Source organism: Xiphophorus couchianus, chromosome 2, assembly GCF_001444195.1.
Source record: "Xiphophorus couchianus chromosome 2, X_couchianus-1.0, whole genome shotgun sequence".
Classification (NCBI taxonomy): Eukaryota; Metazoa; Chordata; class Actinopteri; order Cyprinodontiformes; family Poeciliidae; genus Xiphophorus; species Xiphophorus couchianus.
The window spans coordinates 1,799,509-1,824,424 of NC_040229.1; the positions used below are offsets into that span (position 1 = coordinate 1,799,509).

The 24,916-nt window shown below is 39.9% G+C and overlaps 1 protein-coding gene across 3 annotated transcripts in view; it reads left to right on the plus strand.

Moving 5' to 3' along the window:
* The window catches only part of ankfn1b (ankyrin repeat and fibronectin type III domain containing 1b), a 181,629-nt gene that overhangs the window by 116,448 nt on the left and 40,265 nt on the right, over window positions 1-24,916 (plus strand). For all 3 annotated transcript variants that reach the window (XM_028044467.1, XM_028044458.1, XM_028044477.1), the window contains one exon: window positions 13,315-13,437. In XM_028044467.1, the coding sequence (XP_027900268.1) occupies window positions 13,315-13,437 (123 nt within the window). The remainder of the gene's footprint in view (window positions 1-13,314; window positions 13,438-24,916) is intronic.

Here is a 24,916-nt window from a genome sequence, read left to right on the forward strand (position 1 = left end):
GTTTCTGAAAGCTGCAGGATGACGACACAACATTCGACTCTTACATATGTTGAGGTGACGTGTTTGTTTGTTGAGAGAAACGGAAAGTTTTGTAGGTAAGAAAATGTCCTACCTTATAATTCAGTGTCATGTTTTTGTCATGAAGTGTGTTTGTTGGTGGTGAAGATAGATGCGGAGGACCCAGGTTGAAATGAGAGAATGAAGGTTTTAATGAAGAAGTGTACAGAAGTCCAGGCAGCACAGGTGAGAAATGAGGCACTGGGAGCTCTGGTAAAACGGCACAACACAGGGGAAACGGAGGACAGCTGGGAACAATCAGGAGGTAGACGCAACGCTGGGCCCAATAAACAAACACAGAAAACCAAATGCTCACAGTTTTGTGTGGCTGAAGCAGGGCTAAAGTACAGACAGGCGCTTCAGATTCACATGATGAAAATTTAAAGGGAATTTATTATGCAAAATGTACATTTTACAACTTTTTGTTCTTCAATTTGGGTCACAACTGCTTCTAAAAACAACCAAAGCGCTTAAAAATAACACCCAAACATTTTTTGACAATAACTTAATGTTTTTTGGCGTCCGGTAAATGAGCCGTTTCCTAAACTTCTTGATTAACGACAGGCACTGCACCGTTACCCAGCAACCAAAACTGAGCCCAGTCCTGTTACCGAGCAACCTGAACAGAGCTCCAGCATGTTTGAACAGCTGTACAATGGCAGCTGGAAAAGACAAATCTTGACTTGCCATCCAAAAACCACTTGCTGTATTCTTCTTCATTGTGCTGGAGGCTCTGCTTCTGCTTTTCAAATATGTGCATCTGTATGTAGACATGCATACAGGTGCAAGTGTAAACGTTGAGTTGGGGGGCGTGGCCAGCAGCAGCTTATTTGCATTTAAAGTGACAGGACGCCCTGAAACGGCTCATTCCAAAAGGAGCTGAAAATAGGCAGAACTGGCCAGATTCAGGTCAGGAGCAAACTGGCTGACTTGAGAGAAGTTGAATGTTAAATAAGAAGATACAAGGAAACTACAAATCAAGGCGAAAAGAATCACACTTATCAAAGAAAACAACATCGAAAGGCACAAAGAACAGAAATCATGGATGAATGTTTAAAGCAACCAAAGCACAAACTCAACTGCTCAGTTCAAGCTTTTGTCCCGGAAGATTTCACTAATGATATGTAGTTGCAGAAGCAATCTCCAATTTTCTCTGTGTCTGAGCCAAATGAAGGACAGTATCTTAACTGCTACATGTAGCATTAGCTTGATGTTAGCTTTCAGCTAAACAACATGGCAGGTAACTAACTAACTATAGGCGCAGCTGGGGTCTTCAGAAAAAACAAAAACATTTTCTACAGCTATGAAGCTGAACCCTTAAAACAAAAACACCAAATCATTGTGTGTGATCAAGTGAGACTTTCAGCTGCTTCCGTTCACTGCCTTTATGTTTTACACACCGACTGTGTTTACTCATCACAGTGAGACGAGTTTGAATTACAGGAATAATGTGACAAAACTTCCGCTGGCTTTGAATTTGTTTCATTTTATTTTAATAGTTATTAAACCTTGAAGCAGAAAACCAGATCATGCATAAGATTAAGTTCAGACTTTCTCAGTGGCTTTTAAAAACTAACTTTTTAGGGTTAAGTAATGAAATTGTTGAACTCCAGTTGTGTGTAAATCCATTCTATGTAGTAAAAGTAACTCATTTTGGCGGACCCTCTACATTATGCAAACACACTTTACTTTTGCACCATGTTGTTTTTTGTTTTTATAGCTGAAGCCTTTTTCAAAGTTCCAGTTTTTTCTCATTAAAGTTTCTGTTACTTAGAGCATGTTGTTAGTTTACCGTCATGTTTTCGTATGACTGAATCATTTTTCCCTCTCAGCAGTAGATGCTTGTTGCTGTGGTTACTAGTGACACATAAACTAAAGGCCTTCCACAATTAATCCATGCTATAATGTTCATGACATCACTGATTTTGTGATATTTTATTTAGTCCGTAGCCAACAGAGGCTTTGACTAGTCAACCACAGCGGTTGAGTTGCTCTGTTTTTGTCTCTTTTTTTCTTACTTTTCAGCATTAATTAGAAACGAGCAAAGCGATAAACTCTGAATCCAAGTAGAGATGCAGGTGGAGGACCCACCGCATCAAAACACACACACAGAAATATTCAAAGGCTAATCTAGAAATGAGCTAATAGGGATTTCTTACTATTCCCACTGTCTGATTAGTAACACATTTTGTTCATTTCCCAGCTGGATTTTCTTTCATCTCGTTTCTTTTCCAGATTTCTGAAATCTTAGTGTAAACACATATCGAGGAGTATTTACAATAGTGGTAATAGCGGTAGGAGAGAGAGCTAACTCAGCGGGAGAGAGTGGACCGCCGCTGGCCCGCTCTCAAGATTTTTTATTTCTTGTGTGGTTTTTATAAGCACACTAGATCTCAACAACAAAGAGGGTATTTTTTATAGCTTTATTGTTTATCTTGTGTTGGTTCATTACATGAGGATGGTATACTTATGTCAGCAAAATAAGTAACTGTGTGTGAGAGCATTTGTAATATTTGATGTGGCTTGGCTTCAGGGATGCTGGTTCCCAGGAGTAGACTCCCAGGCCAAAGGACTCAGCAGGCAGAGACAGACATTGTTTTGCTAAAGCTTCCACATAATTATGTGTGTGTTTGTGTGTGTTAGTGTGAACTAGATATCAAGGTTAGAAAATGAGCTCACTTTGAAGAACTTTTCAATGAACCCTAACCTTTTTTTTAGTCTGAGTTTCAGTGCAAACTTCACACTTAAACGTTCATTCAACACTTAAAATTTGATCTGCTTTTAGGGCATTTTATACTCAATTTGATTTAAAGTAGTTTTCTATCATCTTCACAGTTATTTGTTTTTATAAGAGGATATATAAACCGCTTCATTAAGAGGAATCAACTCATTAGAAAAAAATCAACAGACTATAATGTAAAATCCCTGTAAAATATACTTATATCTTGCATATAGTAAGTGTATTATTTGTGAGATTTGTTTATAATTGTCTCATTTCTATAATTTATCAAATATTTAACTGGCAAGGCAAGAACCACACAGTAGAGGAAACCAGAGATAAAGAGTATTAAAAATGCATATTTGAAACACAAAGCATTACATAAAAAAGGAATATAAAATGAGAAATTCAAATAAACAATTGGATAATGCACAAAATACTTTATTATGGCAGCCTTTCTCATGCCATTTGCTGTGTCTTTCATCTTTAGCCTCAGCAAATCCAGTTGAGTTTTAATTTTTAGCTGCACATTTTTGGGATAAAATATAACAACTTTTGCTTTTCTGGAGAAAGTTTTGACACATCCACTAGCTCAGTGTTGGGAATAATGGTCAAGTGGTGACACAATTATGTAATGTTTCATATTAAAAGCAGGTAAACATGCAGTACTTCATAAGCAGAACTAGCGACAACATGCTGAATGAAAGAGGACCAGAACGGAGCCTTGGGGTTCTTATGTTTGGCCAAACAATTTAAAGTGGTCCATGTCGTTAAATCTAGATTAAACAGTTTAAACAGTGACGTGGGGAAAATAGTTTATTTATTGTTATAAAATAAATTAAACTTTAACACAAAGGACCAGATTAGTTTTGATGACATTTTTTCACCTAATAACCAGAATTCTCATTTGGAGACTGTATTTTATGTTTACTCGGGTTTTTTAAAAATAATTTTTGAAAACTCTTCAATGTTTGTGAAGCAGATTTCTGGTCTGTGTTCGCATGTTAATGTTAGAATTAATTTATAAATCCAGGTTTAGCAGCTTTATTGTGTTTTCTGTTAGTCTGAAGGCACCAGACGATCTGCCTGTGTTTGGTTTCTAAGTAACGTTTCCAGTTATCTCATGATTTTTGCCGAAGTGAAAGCAAGCGAAAAGTTTCTCCGCCGGCCTCGCCCCTCCTCTCTCGGCGGCGTGGCTCTCCAGCAACACAGCAACAGGCTCTAATAATTTACAGGCTTCTATGTGCTTCCAACTCCATTCAAGTTTAATTTCACTGCAAATCCATCATCTGTGTATCTTGCTGCGTGGAGTCAGCGTTACGCAACACATCAAACACAGCAGAGGACACAGAGGGAGCGGTATCAAACCCGACACCGCAGGGAGCCAGACGGCATTGAAAAACTCCATCAAATGCGTCCCATATTTCTGTCTGTCTGACAAATTTCGTATTTGCCGACTTTGTGGAAAGCCAGAGTGAAATAATGATAGAAAGGCATGTGAAAAAGAAAATAAAGATGAAATGATGAGTGTGACTCAGAGACAAAGATGAAGGGGAATAAGGCGAGATGGAAATATCTCTGTTTACCAAAGTGGGTGGATGGGCAACATATGAAAAGACATGTGGGATGATAACAGAGTCCCTGCACTGGTAAAGTAACATTTAGTTAGATAATTAACTCTTGATGCTGATCCAGGTTTAGTTTAGAGTTTGTTTTTAGAAACCGGCCTCCTGTCTCCATCAGGCGTTCGCTGGCCTGCAGAAAGTGACATGTACTTGTTAAATGGAGGGCCCTCTTTACCGTGATACCCCTAAATTAAAATCCAGTGCAATCAGTTCCCTTCCGAACGGCGTCGACTGGTGTATCATTTAACTTCTTGTTAGAGAACATTGGTGAACAAGCAGCTTCATGAAGACCAGGGAGAAAGTTATGGAGATGTTTGTAGCAGCAACTGTAAAACATGGTGGTGGCAGAATCATACTGTGGGGATGCCGACGAAGCTTTTCAGATTTGATGGGAAGACTGAGGCAGCTAAATACAGTACAATCCTAGGAGAAAATCTGTTGACTACAGGTTCCTTCGTGCCAACATGCTTAAATACAGTTCATGTGTTAACATGGCCTAGTCAAAGTCAGGATCTAAATACAATTGAGAATCTGCTTTAAGAAAATGCTTTAATTTAATTCAATACTTTATTTATCCCAAAGGGAAATTAAATGCTGTAACTCATATCTTCCTAGTGTCTCTAAAGAGTCGTCGTGAGCAGGAAGGATCTACTGCAGCAGTCAATGTTGCAACACATCTGAAGAAGCTTCTGACTGAATACTGTAGGTATACAAGTGTCGCATGACAGCCAAAACATGCTAAACTATGGTATTCCACAGTAACGTCCTGGATAACACCATTAGCTGTTGCCGAGCGCTGCTGATCCACCTCGTTTGCTTTTGCTGCTCCTCTGTAAATTTCTCACAGATTAGAAATCCGGACAGAAAAACCCCAGAAGGAGATGATTTGAGCTTCTTTCTCCTCTCTCTGCTCTTTGCTCCTGCTCTGCATTCATGAAAGCCTCGGTTTCACTTCTGGCCATCTTGGTGCATCTTTTTGTTGCTCCGCATAAAACAAGAAAACTTACGTAAGGAGCATTAAGTTTACTTACTGCAAACGTTGCAGTCTGCAGTAAGGAGCACATTTATTTTTGCATGCAGCAGAATGTTTTTATGAAATAAGCACGTTTTCACCCCCTTTAAATTACGATTTGCGTCGTTCTGATGCTCTGTTTCAGACTCTGCTCCAATAATAGGCTCATCAATTTAAGAAAAAAATAGTTGCGTAATGCCTGCTGTGTTGCTGCCTCTCATCGGGAACCCCAACAGATCACTCCTTCTGCAATGCAGATAACATCACATTATAACAACTAGTTAGGTGAAAATCTCATTAGCTTCTAGAAAAATCAGCATGTTTTATTGCTGTGGAGTGAGTCCCAGTGAAATAAAGGCAACCTCTGTCTTGCAGGGAGACGTACAGGCAGACAGGGGTTTGGACGGAGATGGCGAGTAGAAAACAAGGTTTTCTTTGAGCCGATTTTAATTAGCAATGTTCATAGCTTGGCTGCCTCCTTTTATGATTGGAGCACTGAAAGCCTTTTTTTGTGGACCTAATGAAATGCATCAAGAGTTAAACTCTGCTTATGTTTATCTGTGTTGCTGATGCATCGGTTCCTTCACTGTGTGTCTGTTATGCTGGTGGGCAGCTTCGTTCTCTTTGTCATAACACTTCAACTGGCAGCAACAGCAGTAATAAGAGACATGAAAGAGAAGCTCAGTTTTGTTTTGCCTTCTTTACAAAATAGTTGTTTTAGGTCGGCAGCCATAACTGCTGGATATTTGTCTGTCATGCTCATTATTAATTGCATTGTATGTCCCTTAGTAATCTAAAATAGGAGCAGTAATTGAGGCCCTCTAACCTCAGTCAGACCACATGAACGGCGCATTCAGTCGGAACGCGATCCTTTTATAAACACAAATCACTTTGCATGATCTGAGGAGCAGCTCACTGTTCAAAATCCGTCTGAGAAAACACAGTTTATAAAGTTTGGAATGTTATACGACATTTAATGTATTGCATAAACATAAAACACTCTTGTGTTTTAGTTATATATAGTATATATATTTATGACCTTGAAATGTTCCACATTTTGTCACATAAAAACCACAAACTTAATGTACATTATTTGCTTTTGATTGGTGGATAAACCAGAAACTAGCTGTAGGGTGAGCAGAGTGAGTGTGTGCAGGTCTGACCCTCCACCATGCGGCCGTTTCTTTGTGAAAACATCTTAATTTCATCTTTGAACATCAGTTTTCAAGACTGGCCACAGATTCTCAGTAGCAGTTGGATCTGGACTTTGAATAGGCCATTTTAGCACATAAATATGCTTTGATCTGAATGAGCTCATGTATGTTTAGAATGGTTTTCCTGCTGAAAGGTGAACCTCCACCCAAGTTTCAAACCTTCCATCAGTCTTTTTGTGAAACCTGTTTGTGCAGAAAAGCAGCATCCCTCAGCATTATACTGCCACCACCATGTTTGGCCCTATGTCTATAGAGCAGTGCAGTTGTAGTTTTTCTCCACACACTGTTTGCATGTAGGTCTCATCTCATTTTTTGATAGCGTAAAAGTTTCTACATGTTGAACAACATGTATTATTTCCATCTTTACTCTGGCGGAAGCACAAAGCACTTTTACTTTCTGAAACATCTATTTTGATTATGTAATCATTCAGTAAATGAAAATATTATTTGTCTGAAAATGAATTTATGTGAAACATATATTATTAACAAAGATTAAAATTTATTTTTCAATTTAGAAGGGTTTCCTATTGAATTATTGAGCATAACTGATGTAAATAATACCATATCAAACAATATAGTATTTTATTTTTTTAAATATGTTTTTTTTAATATAACTTATTGCCTAGTTACTGCATAGATTTAATTTCAGATTTATCAACCTGCTAAAGCGTTTTAGTTCTGAAATCTGAGTGATTGCTGCGCTTTCATTTATTTCTTTTTAGACTTTTATCAGAGTTGAAATGTTCTCTGTTAGAAACTAAATAAATTTATTTTTCTGTTTTTAGGTTTTGTTGTTTGCCTTGAACACATCCACCGTGGTTTTCATACGTCTTTCCAGGAAACAGACGTCACATTTCAGTCTTACGCTGTTTCTAACTTTTTACAATGCTTGAACATTTATAAAAAACAAAACATTCTATAATTTATGATGATCAACAATGTTTGCTTTGTAAGAGCAGCAGTGATTTTGCTCTCTTCTTGAATAGTGGGTTACTGAGTCTGCAGCTTTGTGCAGTGAGAGCGAGAACAATCTGTGCTTTAGCTGAGCTCCTGCACACGAGTCTCTCTGAAGAGCTAATTGCTGTCACAGTAGTGAAACAGAGAGGAAAGGTAACATTAGATGAGCAGTCAATGTTTGTGTGAAGGAAGGAGGGGGCATGCGAGAGAATTTTAACACTTTCACCAAATCATCACACAAGCAGTTCACAGCTGACAAAGACACGCTTGTGTTGCAAAACTCCAGAAAGTTACAGGCGCTGCTAAAATCACATTAGCCCTGATTAGTAGCAGAAATATATTGTTTGCTTATCACATCTTAGGGGGTGATTGAAAATTTGGAGGCAAATAGTTATTATGCAGTACCACTCAGCACACCAAAATGAATGCCTAAAGCATGGAGGGAGTTATGACAGAGTTTGTATGGTGGCCCAGAAGGATTAACAGAATGCAAAAGCCACAACAGAAGTTGTGCTAAAAATGGAAGTGACGCTAGACAGATAGCATAAGTTTCATTTGAGCAGAACCTAGATTGTGGCTCTTGCATTTTGTCAAACCTTCTGGGCTACTGCAGGTTTTAGCTGTTTAACAGGAGCATGTTTCAGATTTTACTCAACCTATTAAAAAAACACAGCAACGGTAAGTAACTTAAGTATGTTTAAAAATTACACAAGACTACATTTTTGGAACAACCTTTATCAGAAAATAGTAGAGAAATGATACATATTGCATGTATGAAACAACCTCCTTATTTCTTTTTAAATGTTTTTTAATCACAATCATTTCAACAGAAATGTTCATCACAGTATCAACTCTGATTCCTTATTTATCTATGAAGACATATCAGGCAAGGAATTAGTATCATAGCATAAAATAAGAATGACAAATTAATATTTTAAATGCTGTCAAACACTTTACTAAACAAACAGCTACAGTGCCTTACAAAGTCATTCATGTTCCTTGAATTTTGGTTCGTCACAGTAGCAACTTTCAGTGGTTAGAAGATTTTTTTCCTGTGTAATAAATGAAATAATCTGTCAGTAGAACCAGAGAGTTTTCATCAATATTAAGGAGTTATTGACTCAAAACAAGCTCCTATCTTGCCGAAAAACCACTTATAAGTTTAGTCTTTTTTTAAGTGTACTAACATTTGCACCAAACGCTTGACCAAATTTACTCTGTGTGTTTTTGCAGTGTAAAATTCAGATTTCCTTGTAGAAAAACTTTATTTTGTTACAGTTTCATATTGAATAAACTTGCCTGAATGTGGAAGATATGCTTTTCCCTACTGTCTCAATTACATTTGGAAGATTTATCTTTTGTTTTATCGATTTCCTGAACTGAGGTCAGCAGCAGGAAAATAAAAGCAAATCCGGTTCTGCTGGGAGAGTGATTCACCAGGACACCCTGAATGGGCTTCCAAGAAGATTTCATCATCATGGTGTGTGTGGGTGTGTGTGTGTGTACCAGGTTTTATATCCTTATGGGAACCTATTTCTCTCTACAATATGAGGTTATGGGGACCATTGCTCCTTGTGGGGAAATTTTTTGGTCCCCATGAGGGAAATTGTTGTTTTGTGTTAGTGGTTCGGTCTGTGATGGTTAGGTTAAGGGTTAGGATTATGGTAATTATTAGGCTGTAGAAATTAATGGAAGTCAATGTGAAGTCCCCACAAGTGATGAAAACGCAACTGTGTGCGTGTGTGTGTGTGTGTGTGTGTGATGTTATCGGGGACAGCTGCATGGGGTCGATCCAGGACTGAGGCTCTCATGGAGCCGAGCGCCAGCCCACCAGTTGCCACCAAACCCACCTGCTTCACATGTGCGCTTTTTCATCTCAACCCCTCAAAGGAATTCCCTTGGACCTTTTCTGTGTCCTCTGCCCCTTTGTGGCGTTTGATGTCGTCATCCGTTGTGTTTCTAAGCATTACCCTTCTCATCCTTTAGTCCTACGGTCATGTTGTGTCATCTGTTGGCTCGAAAAAATTTGTTTGAACTTCTATAAGGGACTCTTATTTTACACACCGGACACAGATTACGCCTATTAGACGCATAAAAACCAAACCGTCCATTAACAACAAAAGATGATCTCAACCAGATCACTGCAGAAGATCCTGACTTAATTACGGTTGCCCTGTGAACAGAGAGCTACTGTTGACGTAGGTGAAAACCAACACCAGTAGCTTGCACTTGCATTCATGCACAGCATTGAAGTAGACGGCGAAGCTGCGCCTGAATTTAATGCGCTGAATTAGGAGCTCATCACCAGTCTGCCAAAAATTCTTCAACTCCTTGTGGATGGTTCACATAGGAAAATATGCCTTTGTCTTAACTGTTTGGAGATGCTGGTGCTGAGGCAGGAAATAATGGCGTGCAGAATGTTGGATTGGGATAGCCACAGTAACGGATAGAGGACTTTTCTGCTTTGTATGCATTAGAAATACGTCATTCTAAATGAGACTCTGGGCATTTTTATTTCTACTGTATTTAAAATGTATTTAAAAAGAGAAACACTGACTGTACATGAATTAAAAAGCTTTGAAATATTTCCAAGATGTGAATTGTTTAGAGATTTCATGTGTGATGGTAATGGATGATTTGTATAATTATGTCAGTTTTTTAAAAAAAGCAACTGTGCAGGCATGCAGGGTTGCACTGTCTGTTTTAAAGAGCAGATTTCATGATTTCTACACATTTTCCTTTTAAATTGTGTTCAGACTAGGAGGTCATGATGGTTATGTTAATTTCCAAAACCAAAGTTGAGGTGTATGCTAAAAGGAAATGCATGAACATGCAGATAAATGTCACCAGCTGAGTTTCCTTTACAGACTTGCATCAAACTTTGTCAATATTCCGCTAATGTCGACAAGACACTATTTCATAATTATAGTGTTTCCTTATTCAAATGATAAGTTTGTTTACGTAATAAGTTATTAAGAAGCTACTTCCTGTCGTCTTCTTTGTGGTTTGCGGTAACATCCTGCTGTTGATCATGTGACTCGTGACACGACATAGGTTTTTCTGTTTTACTTTTTCAAAATAAATAAATGTCAATATGGGCAAAAAAACCCCACCTCCTCCTAGCGGCAAAACCTATTATTGAAAGACGAGCATTTTCTTCTAAATTGTTGTGTTTCCATTAAGCAATTTTTTTTTTCAAATGTCAAATTGTGCCATTATATGATCAATGGACCAATGATTCTAGGTACCAAACGCCAAACTTGGCCATCAGCACATAAAATAATGGCTGCCAAAGTGGTAGTAGTTATAGGAAAATCTTAAGATCAAATGCAAACTTGTAGCCCAACATTTATACATCAATTTGTGCGGTGAGAAGGAGGAAGTACAAAGAAATGTTTGAGAAGCGTTAGCTTGAGACCTTGCAAACAGGCACTCTGCACAGGCATTTACAAGTGTTTTTGTTTAGTCCTAAAAGTCATTACAAGATAATGTCGGAAACAGACCGGTATAGAATCAAACCACAGTTTCATTCATTTAGCTCAGAAAAAAGGCATCATTATTAGGTCATTTTTGCAGGAACCAGCCATGAAGTGAAAGTCTGGACAGAGACTTAATTAATCTGTGGATATCATAATAGATTTTACACTGACTGAGGGAAGCAAAGAAAAAAAAAACCCTCAAGCTTTCCACAACCAGCAGTCGCCTCGGTGGTCCGGCTGCTGACTCCATCGCTGTAGCACAGACTAACCTGTGGGGGCGCTGTTTCCCTGCCTCCGTTAAATGTTGTAGTTCCTCCCCTTGAAACTCGCTGTTTTTATGCATACTCAGAATATTAGAAATGTATTTTTTGTAAACAAATAAAACTTTGTCAACCATAAACATTGAAAACAAATCTGTAAGTCTTGGGGCATCAAAATATAATAACATAAAGAAACCATTTAATATCCAAGCGTACATGGGGGGAAAAATGAGAGAAAAGAAGCTTCATTAATGTCTTATTTTTAGAAAAGTCACTAATTATTTCTTTTTTTTAATTATTATTTACTTTGCTTAGAGAGTATCCCTAAAGTTCTCCACAGTTTGTTGCTGGAGTTACAGTTATCTTAAAAAGCGTAGTGAATTTCCACATCTCCGGTTCTGGTGCTGAGTGGATTTCCTCGTTTTGAGCCCGGCTCTTTGATAGAGTATAATAATTCATTTTGATTAGTCTCCAGTGTAACTGCAGCAATATTACGCAGCCTCATCAAATGTATTCCGGGCAAGAATAAACCAAAATATTACATTTCCTGTTTTTAATTTCGAGAAAAAAGTTGAGCTGGGACGTCGTCAGCCCAACAGAGGAGATTAAAATGTGTGGGATTTTTTTTCTCTCTGTGAGGAAGATTGAGGGAAAATAAGGCAGGAAGAATGTGGCTTTCCCCTGAAACTGGATGTTTCCTCAGAGATCTGAAGCATTGCGATGCTGTTTGTCAGCTCCAGGAATTACATTTTCTTTGAGAAGGGCTGTTTTTGAAACATTTTCATGAAGATTAACGGCACCCAGCGGAGTTACTGGGAAGTCGGGTAAAAAGTCTTAGAAACATTATTTCATTTATTGCAGAACCTTCAACTCAATGGATGAATTTGGAAAAATCCAACTTTTAATTTGACTACATTTGTTCCATGGGGGAAAACATCTACATCATGAATCTATTTTTAAATTAATTTATGACCACTTCTTGTGTTAATACTCGTTAATAGGACAACACTTGGTCTTCTATGATGTGTAACTGGGTTTGTTTCCCTGAAGTTCAGCTTTTCAGGACAGGATTGCCCCAAATTTAGGTGGTTTGTCTGTGATCAATTTCTGGGTTGATTTGATGAAACATTTGGATCGTTATCCTGATGAAAAACCCACCTGGCAGAGGTCATTGGGTTTTTATTTAAAATGACTCACACAGCATCACAGATCCTCTACCATACCTTAGAGTGAGCTTGTTTTACTTTAAACCCATCTTTTCCAGGCCAAAAAGTTACATTTTTGTTTAATCTGGTCCCATAAAATGGCTTCCACTGAAAACTCCAAACAGTTTAGCAAGACATTTCAAAGTGCTTTACATCATATCAAACACAGAAACACAATAGAATCAACAATCAAAACACAACATTAAGTCAGGTTCCATCAATAAATTTGTAATTGATTACGTTTCAAATACAATCCTAAACAGGTGAGTTTTTAGTTGAGTTTGCATCCATAGAAGGTTTACCTGTTACACTCCTACTGTGTTATATGGAACAAAATACCTGTTGCTATTTTTATTCCCACTCACACTTTCCCCTGAAGCTGGATGTTTCAGGGGATCCTCAGAAACACAAGAAGTTTTGAATTTCATAGACACATGGAAATAAAAGTACATGTTACAAAAATGTTTCTGTTAGGTTTATTTTGAAGGGATTTTTTGGACCTTCTAATTGTGATTTTGTTGAAAAATGTATAATAAATTTACTCTGAAAGTTGGACCTCTACTCACCTAAGGTACGACTTTGTGCAGAATAAACCTGGAGGACATTCATCCACTGATATCTGAAAAGTCTGGGGTCAAAGACTTATGCTCTGCCATAAAGTCATAGAGAAAACCCACTGGGCTTTTAAAAACCTCACCGTAGAAGAAAGTCTCACTTTGGTATTAATCATTTATTCTTTTCCGCCTGTTGGGTCTTAATGTTTTCTTCTGTTATTCTGCCATCCAGGTCCGAGTCGGGAATCTCCAAATTCACTCATCGTCTCTCCCTGAAAGAGCGACCAGCCAAAGCAGAGAAGACGTCTTCAGAGAGACCGTTGTCCTACAGAAGACGATCTCTAAGTGTGGACTGGTAAGACACAAGGACGTCTTTTACTGTCTTCACGATAAAGATAAAACGGTTTAACAGTGTGTTGGTGTGGCCCGTTTAAAGGTACGCCTCAGAAAAACTAATTTAGAGGGATTTATTTCACATTTCTGGGGTCCTCAGAGACATACGGAAATGTATCCTAATTAAAAGTATCTTGTCCTGTGGACCTGAAATAAATCTGGACGTTTCAAGAAACTCTCTTCCCTGAGTTCAGGTCCAGAACCTGCTTTCTACGCACCGGCTTCCTGAGCCAACGCTCTGCACATCAGCATACAAGTGAAGGCTAAGCGGTTTCACTAATGTAGCCCGGAGTTAAAACACAAAGTTAGCTAAAGTCAGCTACCTCAGAGTAAAAGAAAAGGACCGCCTGTCGTTCTTTGTGCAACTTCAAATGTCGAACAGTTGGACGCTGTTGCATCTCCATCGGAGGTCCAGTCCTTGCAGGTTTTGCATGTTGCAGTCTGTTTTTTGTTGGATACTTCATAATTGATGTACCCAAAATAAATATCTGCTTTGAACGTTATTTGTCTCTAATTTTTAAAATTTTAAAATCTAATTAATTTGGTTGTGCTGCAGCTTAAGCAAACAAACATACAGAGTGGAAGAACAGAGGGACATTTCTGTCCATCTCAGAATGTCCTCCAGTCTGCGTCTATTAATATAAAATGACTGAAATGAGTTAATGGGGCCCGCTTTATAAATAATATGTTTTAAACTTTAGATTTGGGGTAAAATATCAAGTCTTCTCAAATAAACAGGTTCAAGTCCAATTCAAGTCCCAAGTTTTTGGTGTAAAAACCAAGTTCAAGTCTCTGCACATTTTGTAAAGTTTAAAGTCTGAATATTAATGACCCGAGTCCAGGTCATGTGACTTGAGTCTCCACCTTTGATACAAAGTAATTTATCACAATAAATGGTGAACGAAATAAATTACATTTTCGATTATATTCTAATTTATTGAGCTGCAGTAGGTTTGTAACTTCCTGTTGTTAAAAATAAAATGAAACACAAAGTCTTGAGTTTTGCACTCGAATGTCTTGAACACATGTTGGTGACCATGAGTTTTCCAGATTGTAAAGAGACAGAGAGGATTTTCTCGAAGAGCAGATTTATCTAATCACAGCGGATTTCAAGGCCATAATGCTCATTAGGTGAAACTGGTTCTGAGCTCAACACTGTTGTGATGCGTCTGTTTAGAAAATGAGGGTTGATGCGGGCCGGTGCCCGGTGTTTCAGGGTCACGGGGAGGGAACGGGCCGGGTGATGATAGGGCTCCTCTCTGCCCCGCCATCTTGATGTCGTTGAGGACCGGCGAGTTGCTCCGGTGGCGCCAGCTCATCTTGCTCTTGTAAAGTTCCCGTCGTCAGCCAGCCGATGAAAGGAACTTGAAAGATTTCCATGTCGAGGCCCAGGAATCCCTCTGGCCTCGGCTCGTTTATCTCCCCGTTCACCCCGCTGTTCGTCCATCTGGCGTCCTCCCCGAACTTCCTGCTACGTATTCCTTGGCTTTTCCTTTATTCTACCCCTCATTGTTGGGAACAAAAGTCTGGGTTTAGAGGGATCTTCCACTCCATTTTCAAGTCAAACTTGAAGTGATGGTCGGTGATGAGAACATGTCGGCTCTTTGGAGTCAACGACTGGAGCCGGCTCTTCATTAACAGCCGTTTTCACTATAAGGGGCGGGGCTACGAACACAGCAACGCAGCGAGCCGCAAACCGCATGACAGGTGGAAGGAAAGAGAGAAACAAAGAGAAAGAGAAGGAGAGAGCAGTCTCCCGTCTTTCACTGCTCTGGTCTCACTATTTCAGTGGCTTTGCTGAACTTTGTTTTGATTAGCATGGCAGCCAGTAATCACATGAGGATCATAACAGTAAGTGAAAACACAGAGTGGGGGACAGACACAGTAGTCAGCTGAGTCCATCCTGTGTCAGTAGACGGATGTCAGTAGGAGAGTTGCAAAACCCCATAAATATCTGTAAATCCTTTTTGCTCAGCAGGGCCCGGTTGTATGGTACTCCAACCCTGGTTGATTTGCATTAAGCGCAGTACGATATCTGAGGTGGGTGGGGGCCATCGGGTCAATCAAAATGCTGCTAAAGCTACCGGGGCGATCTACCCAGGGACAAAGAAGCAGTTTCATTCTTGGTTCCCGTCCAGCTGCTTCCGTACGAGATTGTCAGCGAGGAAACTGAGAGAAACAACAAACAGCTAGCTTAGAAACCGAACCATTTCTCCTGCCTCCTGACGTGTTGATCAAATTACCGACTTTGCCTGAATTCACACCACATGATTTATATCACTAGGTAATAAACATGGTTTCCCTTTACACTGGAGCAACATGAAAACGTGCAAAAGACGAGAGGCTAACCAGAGTTTTTGCATACATGCTAGGCTACATGTCGGTGCTAGGCTACATTGTCTCCAGGGTTACCAATGGTTAGACAGTACCTTCTCCATAACGCAATATTTGATATCGTTCTAGTCATACATACTTATAAAATATATGGACGTTAATCTTACCTTTTAAAAAGTGTTTGCTGCAAATCTGTGTTCATGCCGAGGGCTGCCAGTCGTGATTAATTCCATCCATCGCTGCCGTATCTTTCCTCATTAAAACTTATAAAATAAAATGTTTGGTTTTCATCCTTGTCTGTTTGTGCTGTTTGTCCTATAACCATTTTAAAGTGAAATCAACTAAATAGAAGCGATACTAGGTTACAGATGCCTGTTTTTAGACTAGCTTTAAAGGAGCTCATTGTTTTGACGCCGTCATGGCGGAGCGGGCCATGTGCAACGTGCAAACGATCAATTCAAAAGTAAGAATGTTTGCTTTTGTAACAGAACAAATACATAAAATTAAGCAAGTATAAGGCTTCCCTTATAGGAAACATTGAACACAAAAGGATTTATCAAATAAAACATTACAATTTACCAAGTTAGGCTAAAATATGAGGCTGCAATGATAGTAAATTAAGAGCCGAAACTGAACCGTAACTCGGCCTGCAGTAGCTGCTCAGTGGAGTTACTTTGCGGTTTGTGGAGCTACAGGTGTGGGATTCTCTGGGGTCCTATCAAATCACGTTAGGACCCGCTGTGAGGTCTTACGAGATCTTTTGTTGGACTTGTGAGACGGAGTGTGTGGTCTCTGAGTGTCACTGTGATGTGTGGTCCAGCAGCAGAAACGTGGTGTTAAGTGTATGAGCTGAGGTGTGCGCCTGCAGTGTGAGGTCCTCCGCTTTAACAGCTCCATGTTTTCCTCCCCTGCCGCAGAAAAGGGGACCTGGCCTTTAAAGTTCAGGCCCAGATTGATGTGGTCTGGTTTTAATGGAACGCTGTGGGTAGATTGGACATGCTCATTTAAAGGGAGGGGCGCAGATACGGCTGGATTCCAACTTTCTCCCTGCGCCGAGACGGCGTTACATCAGCGTGACTCTCCCCTTGTGACGCAGCGAGAAAAAAAGAGGCCGAAGCACGAGAGAGTGGAGGTTGAGGGCTGAGTCAGGTGAAAGGAGACTGGGAGAACGGAGAGGAATGCACAGTCATCGTACAGTCACAGACAAAACCCGTTCAGTGGCCTCTGTCAGAAACGGGTCCGACTCTGCTGCATTCCTTGAATTCTTTAACTTTTATGCTTTCCTGTTGTCTGTGCCAGCAATTTAACCTGTTAAATGGTCAAACCTGTGTTATTTCTATTGTTCTGTGCTCTTAAGTTCGGGTTCGGATGCTCTTCAGGCTGCTGCATTTTCATATGTATTGTGATATTTCTTATTCTCTCATGTTTGCCTACTAAGATGGCGCCGATCACTTCCAGTTCAGACTTGTGAGAACTATGAATGAGTCGGTAAAGTTTCATTTAAAATCGTTATATCTTTGTGTCATGTGGTACAAAAAATTATAAACATTCTTTGTGTACCAAAGTGTGTTTGTTAGTGAGGAACCTGTCAGAAGAGATGATTGTTAACTGGTGTTTCACCTGCGGAGGTATTTGTGAGGTCATACCTGGAACTCACTGCTTTCTGGTTTCACACAACGAGAAATAAAAAACATAAAAATCATCTCAGATATTGAGAAGAGAATCATGGAGCTGCTTCAGTCTGCTTCAGTCTTGGGAACAATTTCCAGACACTCGAAAGTGCTGCCTTCATCTGCTCAAACAGTCTGTGCAATTCTAGACATGAAGGGAATATCCAACCATGATTCTGCTCAGGAAGGAAACGGGTTTTGCTCTGAAATGTCCAAATTAACCTCAGAATAAAAGACAAAGAATTTAAAATGCTCCTGAAGCTGGTAAGACATTATCTACAGTGAAACATGTTCTGTACCGACATGGACAGAAAGCATCCATAGAGAGACAGATTACAGTTTGCTGGGACAAAGACCTCAACCTGTGGAGACGTGAAGACATGTCCTGTGGTCTGATAAAACTCAAGTTGAACTGTTTGGCCAGAATGGAAGATGTTGGGTGAAAATATGTCTTCCAAAGGGACGATGACCCGAAGCATTCAGCCAGAGGGGCTTAAGACAACAAAGTCGATGTTTTTTAGTGGACAGCACAAAGCCTTGATCTCGGTCCTCTGGAGAAACTGTGGACAGATCTGAAACGTGAAGGAAGCCTACAAACCTGGCCCAGTTAGACCAGTTCTGTTTGGAAGAATGGACCAGAACTCCAGCAAACTATTGGGAGAAACCCAAATCAAACAGCTGAAAGGCAACACTACACCGAGGAAACGTATCTAAACTTCTGATTCTGACGTTATGAATAAATAATCTCTGACATATTCTCTCATTATTGAGTTATTTAACGAATGCACTGCAAAAACACAAAATTTCTGGTCTAATTCTAGTGCAAATATCTTAGTCCACTTGAAATACAACAAAAATAACTTGTAAGAAATAAGAGTTTAAGTCACTAATTGTTAAATATTGATGAAAGAGTTTCATTTACAAACATGGGAAAAATGTCTTGTAACTGAAATAATCTAATGGAACATTTGGAAGTATTGACTTAAAACAATTACTGTAAAGTTATGTGTAAGTTAGTTTTGTCTTATTTTAAGTGAACTAAGACACTTGCACTAGAAACTAAACCAAAAATACTTGGTAGGATTTTGTGTTTTTGCAGTGTGGAGATAGTTTTGTTAATTTTAACTCACCTGGATCAGCACATTTCTGCTCTGATTTAACTGAGGGGATGAAAAGGTGAATGTGTCTTTTTATTTGGTGTATGTAAACTTCTTCTTTTATCGAAGTATTCCTCTATACTGTTGAACAAATTCAAACCATTCAGAGAGTTTTTAGTTACCAAAACATTCGTCCTGCAGAGGAAACACTGTAACGTCTCATTCTAACACCAATCTGCCGTTTCACCAGCTCCACTGAAGTAAAAATGGAGAATTGAAGCAAAGAGAAGTTGGTTCCCCATGAGCAGCTGCTTCAAGGCATTGTGTGTGGGTTATGCAGAAAGCGCTGGAGGGCTGCAGTCCTGGTGCCAAACTGTCTTCGAGGATAAGAGCACGCTGACAGCCCTGCGAGGATGACGTCTTAACTTTGAAGTCCGGACAGGATCCAACCCTCAGTTGTTACATTAACACAAGCGCACGCTCTCAGAACGGCAGAAACTCCAGCCTGCATGTCTGATTTTCTTCTTAATATTCGCACTCACTCATATAAATGAGCAAACACACATTGTAATACTTAGCACTGTGTTGGACTGGGTGTGTAGTGTTAATCCTTATGAGCTGCGCACAAAGAATTATAAAAAGAACAGAGAGAAATCACTAATTTCTTACTGGAAAAAGACGGGCAATGCCCAGAGGGCCTGGGTGTAAAGTGGTTTTGGACAGACTGCCACTTGCCTCATTTGGTTCTAATTTAATTTAATATTACCCACTCTTTTATTCTCTCCTTTGATTTTCCTCTTTCTTCTGTGGCAGAGGGCCCTCAGTTCAAACAGAAAGGACAAATTAGGAGCTTATAAATGCCAGTCATTTTTTTACGCTGCAGCATTTCTAATCATAACACGGTAAAGATCTATTAACGATCATTGGCGAGTGGGACGCCTGCTTCTATTGGAACGTCTGACTCATTATTTCTGCTTTGTAGTTGCATTAAAATGTATTAACATGCAGAAGCCTCTCCATGTGCGATATACTCTAATCATGTAAAAGTCAATATGGACTTGTTAAGAACAACAAACGATGTAAATGGAGCAGTGACAGCACCAAGTAATTCTCCCTCTGAGTGTCGGTTGTTTTTCCATTATCACACAGTCGTGTAGTTGTAGTAACCTGAGCTGTCTGCTCATTATAACCATTTGCTTTACATAAATAGCTGAATAAAAACAAAGCGAAAATTACAGAGTGTCACCATCCACTTGATTTTTTTTTTCTTTTTCTGTTTCCACTCAATATCCCACATTTTTTAATGTTTATACCCTGCCTGGCCAAAGAGGGAAAAAGTCTTCAAATGGAGTTAACAAAGCAAACGAATCAAATTATTTAACCCCAGCAGATGCAATGAGTAGCTTCTCATTTATTAAACAATCAGGTGGAAACACATCCTGTTTTAGAAAGATCAAACTATTGGCATCAAGCGGATAAAACATCTAAGGAGATTGTAAAAGACAAAAATAACAACTAGAACTGGGGTGAGAACTGTTCATTTTCTGAATGTTCTTGATAGGCGAACACTGAAACATTTGGTTGAAATTAGATTGAAGAAAAACAACAGCAAAAGTCAGGCTATGTTTACTAGTGAATTTAAGAGCATTTCCACACCACAGTTTGAAGGAAACCCAAAGGATTGGGCCTGAACAGCTGTGCAGCCGTAAGAAAACCGCTAATCAGTGAAACTGAGGAAAAAGCTTCAATCTGCAAGGAAGCATAAAGATGGGAAGACGGTCATGTGAACTGATGAATTCAGATGTACGATCAATTTGTCCCAGCCTGTCAGGGTAATGCTATCATCTGAAGTTACTGCAGTTGGTCAGGTCAAAGTTCAACAACCTGAATCTACTGGATGACCTGGTGAGGCTCAGAGTAGAGCTGCTGCTTCTCCACATCCAGGCAAACAAACTCCAGTGCGTTTGTCTGGAAAGTCCGGTTCGTTTGGTGAGGTGTGAATGCTAATCGAACTCTGATGCAGACCAAAAGCTCTGGTCTGCTAAAAACCTCGGACTCGGTGCGGTTTGAATGCGTATGTGAACACCAAATGGACTGAATGGCCCACTTCCTGCTCCAAAAGCAGGAAGTGGACTACACCGCAGGGCATTGTGGGTAAATACAAACAAAACAAACACATTAGCCTAGCACTAGCGGGAGAAATGGTGTGTGGTCTAAAATCTGACGCCTCTCCACTTTTGTTTAAATTTTATGAAGAAGGAAGTGGCGCTCAGAGCACTGTAAAAACACAAAGTTTTACCAAGTATTTTTGGTCTAGATTCTAGTACAAATATCTTAGTAAACTTGAAATAAGAAAAGCATCTTACAAGTAATGTTTCAGAAAGATACAGATGCAGCTTGTTTTAAGTAAATATTTCCTTAATACTGATGAAAAAGTTCTGGCTCCATTGGCGGATTATGTCACTTATAACAATACATTTTTCACATGTTATAAGATCATTTATCTGCCAATGGAGGCAGTACTTTTTCATCAACATTAAGGAATTATCTACTTAAATCAAGCTACATCTGTATCTTGCTGGAAAGTTACTTTTAAGTTAGTTTTGCTTTATTTCAAGTTTTCTAAGAAATTTGCACTAGAATCTAGACCAAAAATACTTAAGATACATAAGATTTTGTGTTTTTGTGTAATTTCCTTCAGTGGTTCTTGGTGCAGCGCCCCCACAGGCAAGGAGGGGAACAGGTTTATCAAAGGTCAGCAGCTGAAAATGTAACAAATTCTGGTCTCCAGTCAAACTCAGATGTGAAAGCACCCTATGTTTACGCCTTAGTATTCTCAATAATCTATTATTTCAAAGTCTATTTGTTATTTTCATCCAACTGTAAAATGTTGCACTGTTATTACAGAGTAAATTAACGGTCAACCGGACTGTGATGAGTATAACCGAGGCTAACAGGTCTGGTGTTTCAGTGCAGGAACTCTTTGCAGCTGTAGTGTTGGCATCTGCTCTGGTGAAGTCTTAGCTTTCTCTTTGTTTGCTTAAAAGCAGCAGCCTTGCAGGAACGAAAACTGATCTGCATATTTTTGGTAAGAATCTCCTTGGTCACTCCATTCTGCCAGCAGATTTACAAACAGGATGCCTTTCCACATGAACACGGCAACAGTCTCACTCTGAACAGGAAGTATGCACAAGGCTTTTGTGATCAACGCGATCGTGAATTCTGCTTGGAGAAACGTGAATGGCGACAATCCTGCAGCAGCTGAGAATGCTTTTCCTGTTGATGAAAATCACACGGTGCGATAAGAAGGTCAAAAACAGCTACACTTCCTCTGTTAAAAAGATTTCATTGTGTCCAACAAAAATGTAAAATATTCCTGTAAATCTATAATTCTGAATCTGATCCAAAACATTTTGCTCGTTGTGTTAAGCTCCCAGTTCTCAATAGTTGTGGCTGCGTCCGCTTAACAGTCTCGGTAAATCTTGTGTTTTTATATTAACACTCGCAAACTTCTGTTTACCCATGCATGCTAACATGTTGAAAATGTAATCCTTTACACCACCATATGACATAAAATTTTATAAGAGGCACATTAAAATTTTCCACACAGACAGAGCCAGTATTCAGAAGTGGAGGCGTTCTGTCAGCGTGTTCTCCGCTCTGGATGCTCTGGGCTGCTGTAAGGGAGATTTGTGAGGCTGGCTCCCTCTTGTCCTGTGTGTCTCTAACTTGATTCTCTGGTTTCCAGTCCAAACCTCATCTTGGCACACACACACAGGGAGATGCTTCTTAAGATGGAGAGAGAGAGAGAAGCAGACAGGCGGACTAAAGGGAAAGTTGTTGGTGTCCTGTTAAGAGACGAGATGTTGGAGGAAAAGTGGTGAAACTAAGAGGCAGAAGACAAGTGGGAGAAGAGAGTGTGATAGTGATTAAGGAAGGCAATGAAGATATCTTAGTGCTGGAGGGATGGAGAAGTGCACAGAAGAATAGTCAGTGTGCTGGAGGTCTTTTTGTTGGTATGTGTCTGCACAGACATTCTTTAGCTACTAGCAAAATGACAATAAAAAAATAGAAATTGCAGGTTTTTACTCTAAATATTTTAAATAATTTCCACTCCACATGGGCTGCAGTAAAGGTTTGTCTTTACCTACAAACATTTAGAGAATAAGAGTTATCTAAGTTGTCTCTTTCATTGTTTCTCAACATGCAGCTCTGGGAAAAATTAAGAGACTATTTAAAATGATCAGTTTCTCTGATTTGACTTTTTATAGGTGTAAATTTGAGTAAAATGAACATTGTTCTTTTGTACTATGAACAGACATGTCGTCGAAATTTGCAGAAAATGAGAAATTGACAAAATAAGGAAAAAGATGCAGAGCTTTCAGACCTCAATTAATGCAAAGAGAACAAGTTCATACTCATTTAAAAACATCAATACTAATGTTTTAACTCAGGAAGAGTTCAGAAATCAGTATTTGGTGGAAGTACCTCGAGGTTTTCACCGGGGTTCAGTGCAGTGGGTTCTTCATTTTTTTCTAGAGCTGTAAATGCAAAGCTTTTTTTTTTTTTTTTAGAAAAACCCTTAACATATTTTATAATTTCTCCCTAAAGTTTCAGTATGTAACTTTCATAATAAGAGACAGATAATGTCTGAAAAGATTGATCTCCTCCCTGAGCTGCTATTGCCGTCTGAAGAAATGCACCACAATCAATCAATCAGAGCCAGGAGGCGGGGCTTAGCGCTGTCAGTCATGCTCATAAACACGCTTCTAAATGTGCTAATGGAAGAGAAACAACTTAGAATTACAGGAAAACCATTTATCAACATCAGTGGTTCTGCTGACTAGCGTAGCTAGCATTGGGAGAAAGTAGAGGAGTTTGTTTCTATCACCCAGTAAATCACACCCACACACCCACACACACACCCACACACAGAGCCAAGTAAATCACCCAGTAAATCACCAGTAAATCACTTAGCACAGAAATACGTTAAAGATCTCCTGTCAGCATATCAACCTTCCAGACCTGTCAGGTCTTCTGGTTCAGGTCTGCTGTGCATCTCCAGAACCAAACATGGAGATGCAGCATTCAGCTTCTATGAACCACAAATAGAACCCGCTGCGCGTGCTGTGGTGGCACAGCGGGTTAGCACGCCCCACGTTTGGAGGCCTTAGACCCGCGGACGTCGCGGGTTCGACTCCCGGTCCCGACGACCTCTGCCACATGTCCTCCTTCAAAAAATGGCGCCGGCTCAGCTGGCTGCCTGCAGACACAGCTCCTGTCGTGTGCTGTAACTGGGAAATAATTTCCCTGCTGGGATAAATAAAGTAAAAATTAAAATTAAATCTGGAACAAACTGCAAAACAGCTGAAACACTGAGGCTAGAAACCCATCTGTTCAGAGCTTCCTTTGATTAGTAGTAAGTGGGACATTGATCAACATATCTGATGGTTGCATGTAACAAAATTAAATGTTTGATTCATTTGAACCACCTTGTTGCTGAAATGTGCTTTACAAATAAACTCATGAAAAAAGGACTTCCTGTTCTGACACTGGTCACGCTTTTCCTCATCAGTTTTCATTTGTTTGTGTGTGTGTGTGTGTGTGTGTGTGTGTGTGTGTGTGTGTGTGAGAGCATGTTTATCATTTAAGAAGGCCGGCCTCCCATCCAAACGCCTCCCTCCACCCCATCTCAGATAAATAGCTGTGGGACTTTAAACATGGCGCCCGGCCGGCGTGTGACTGAGAAAACTAGCCAACTGGTGGCTTCAGTTGCTAGGGATCGTCCCCACCCTTCTCCTCCCCTTGGCTGGGTGGGTGGCATATGGCGGCCCAGGCAGGGACCCCAATGTTGTGATACACACACACACACACACACACACACACGCACGCGCGCGTACACGCCGACTCAGAAGGCCTGGAGCCACCCAGGCTGGACCCACGATCGCCATGGGAGACACAGTGTCACCAAACCTCTGACACAGGAGGGGAGGGCTTGGGACTGTGTGGGTGATCCCACCTTGGAAGTGAACCCCTGAACCCCCCAACACACACACACACACACACACACACACACACACCTGTTTGTCTTGCTATCTTTGCGTTGAATTTCCATTGACTTCCATTCATTTCTAAAGCCAAACCCAACCTTAATCCTAACCATCACATACCTAACGCTGACCGTGACCAAAACTCAGTTCACACCTTAAGCTATGTTCACACCCAACGTGTTTCAAAAGCACATCAGACGCTTCAAGTTCAACACGTGTGCACTTTGACGTCAAAATCGCTCTAGGCGTTGAGAGGAGACTCTGCGTCCCTCAAACTCTTCCACTGAGCA